This window comes from Rhagoletis zephyria, unplaced genomic scaffold (genome assembly GCF_001687245.7).
Source record: "Rhagoletis zephyria isolate East Lansing unplaced genomic scaffold, Rhagoletis_zephyria_1.1 Rzeph_scaffold_45316, whole genome shotgun sequence".
NCBI lineage: Eukaryota > Metazoa > Arthropoda > Insecta > Diptera > Tephritidae > Rhagoletis > Rhagoletis zephyria.
The window spans coordinates 1-2389 of NW_016202371.1; the positions used below are offsets into that span (position 1 = coordinate 1).

The 2389-nt window shown below is 40.8% G+C and overlaps 2 protein-coding genes across 2 annotated transcripts; one reads left to right on the plus strand and one right to left on the minus strand.

Annotated features, from left to right (window-relative positions):
• Positions 1–491: 491 nt before the first annotated feature.
• LOC108355398 (ras-related protein Rab-40C-like) lies at positions 492–1612 on the minus strand (the record flags this gene model as incomplete). The annotated part of the gene is made up of 4 exons (XM_017606559.1): positions 1376–1612; positions 1111–1295; positions 922–1060; positions 492–857 (listed from the first exon to the last, which is right to left on the minus strand). Coding segments are annotated over exons 1-4 (927 nt in total), but the record flags the coding sequence as incomplete, so codon positions are not given.
• Positions 1613–1872: 260 nt separating this feature from the next.
• Positions 1873–2313, plus strand: LOC108355399 (coiled-coil domain-containing protein 97-like; the record flags this gene model as incomplete). The annotated part of the gene is made up of 1 exon (XM_017606560.1): positions 1873–2313. A coding segment is annotated over exon 1 (441 nt), but the record flags the coding sequence as incomplete, so codon positions are not given.
• Between the last annotated feature and the right edge of the window lie 76 nt (positions 2314–2389).

Genomic DNA, 2389 nt, shown 5'->3' on the forward strand with positions numbered 1-2389 from the left:
CCGGTGATGCCTCCTCAACAAACGCTTCAGCAGCAACAGCAGCATCAGCTTCCCCCAATGCAAATGCCACAACAACAACAACTTCCTCTTCAACATATGGGCCCAATATCTGTGGGCCAGCCAATGTCACACCAGATTCAGCAGCCACTGCAATAAACAAACAGTTGGGTTATTTATTTGTTTTAGTAAAGGTTTTAGATGTAGATTTCGAGTTTCCCACTCGAAAGTGACGTAGAGCAGTCGTTGAAGGCTTCAACAATCTGGCTAAAAATTCATGTCTGCCGGTAATTTTGTTGTACAGATGAGACTAGCTAAAAATGATTCGGCGGTAGAGATGAGTGTCGTTTTGAGAAAAAGTTAAATGAAAAGATTCGGCGAAGTGTTTTAATGCCCTTACTGCGACTTTTCCCTTCCCTTTCAGGAGACTTGAACATGTTTGATATCTTCCTGTATATAGAAGGGCGTTTATGCTTCCTCTTTAACGCTTCTACCTGCTTTTCAAAAGACTGGTTTGATTCAAGAGTCGAAGAGAAGGACCGCAGGTATGACTTTAAAACGGGAGGTATTGGAAGGTTGTTGATCTCATAAGCGTTTACATTTTGAACTATGCGACGATAGCATAAGTCCTGAAGTGTGGGAACTGGTAGCTCAATGTCATACATGCCATTTCGTATTAGAACTTGGCGAGACAAATCTTTCAAAGATTCTTGAAGGTTATGATCGCAGAGCGCACTCACTTCAAACAGATCCATTCTGTGTTTTTTTGCGTACGCATCTGCATGTTTTTTGTCAACTTGACGTCGAAAAGCAAGGTGAACACGGTTGCCAATGAGGATCTTTGGCACACCAGGTGCGTGCTGGTAATACAAGTTAAATATTATTTCAAACATTTCTAAAAACTCCAATAAAAGTTTCGCCTACTTCATCAATTTCAGAACGCCAGTGATCAATCGATTCAAAGGACCACTTTGATGTGATGTCATACACCAGAATTATTCCGTGAGCTCCGCGTGAATACGTTTTAAAAACAGTTGAAAACCGTCCTTGTCCAGAAGTGTCCCTAGAAAATAAGGTTAGAAATAAACAGTTTTTTCAATTGAACTTATTTACCAGATGCGCAGCTTTACACTTTTGCCATTTAGCAAAATACTAGTAGATTTGTAGTCCACATCAAGCGACCGATATTGAGTGGATTCTGAATCGCCGGGTGCAGCTTCAAGTGTTTGCAACAGCTCATCCTTCCCAACATCACTGTCTCCGACCAGTAAAAACTTGAAAACATTATCGTACGAAGGCTNTTTAGCAAAATACTAGTAGATTTGTAGTCCACATCAAGCGACCGATATTGAGTGGATTCTGAATCGCCGGGTGCAGCTTCAAGTGTTTGCAACAGCTCATCCTTCCCAACATCACTGTCTCCGACCAGTAAAAACTTGAAAACATTATCGTACGAAGGCTCCTCAGAAGGGTACTGAAAATGTGGCGATGTCGGTTGTGGTTCAATGTTGTTGACATACTCAGAGCCGTTTTCCAAGTTTGAAAGTTCTTGCAATGCACCATCAAACTGTTCAAAGAATCTTCTAAGACGATCAGAATGGTTTATTTGCGCCATGACTGAAACGTCAGTCACCTTCTGCACCAAATAAAAGGAAGAATCGCGACCAGAAAAAAAGAGGTCTCAGAGCTTGGTCTCAGAGAATGCGAGCTTGAAGAAGCACTCGGAGCGAGTCAGCTGACTTTCTCTGATTTGAGCGCCACTGCAGTGCACTGTGCACAGCTGCACTACAAACAACCGCAACAACAGAGCCACTTTTGAAATAGTGTGTACATCTACCAGTTTGGATTGTTTACTTGCTTTGCACGTCTACTGCCATGGCCGAACCAGAAACCCTCGATAATGTTCAAAACACCACTCTATCAAGTGATCGTAAATCGGAGCTTATATCATACATCATTTGTCAGAAAGACGCATTTTTTAAATCACAACAACGAGATGAAGCTGATCTTAGTAACGAAGAAAAAGCAGCTATCGTCGGGAAGCTTTTTGATACTGATCAATCAATGTTTTTGTCTCGTTATGGAAAATATTTAGACGAATCATATCTCAATTTTATACTTGACAATGTGTCTGATCCTAAAAAGGATGACCACATTGTTATGCAGATAGAAGCACTAAAGGAAAAAGACCGGGATAAGAAAAGTAGAGTGAAGAATCGCCGATACAATGCTTTGCAAAAAATGCTTCACGGTGGTAGCAGCTACTTCTCAAACAGTGAAATGCAATCCAGAGACCCTTATCTTTTTGAACAGATGGTAAAAAATAGTATAACAATTTTTTCACCTTAACCAGTACGTTACAACAAATTGGTCTCACTGGTTAAAATACTTC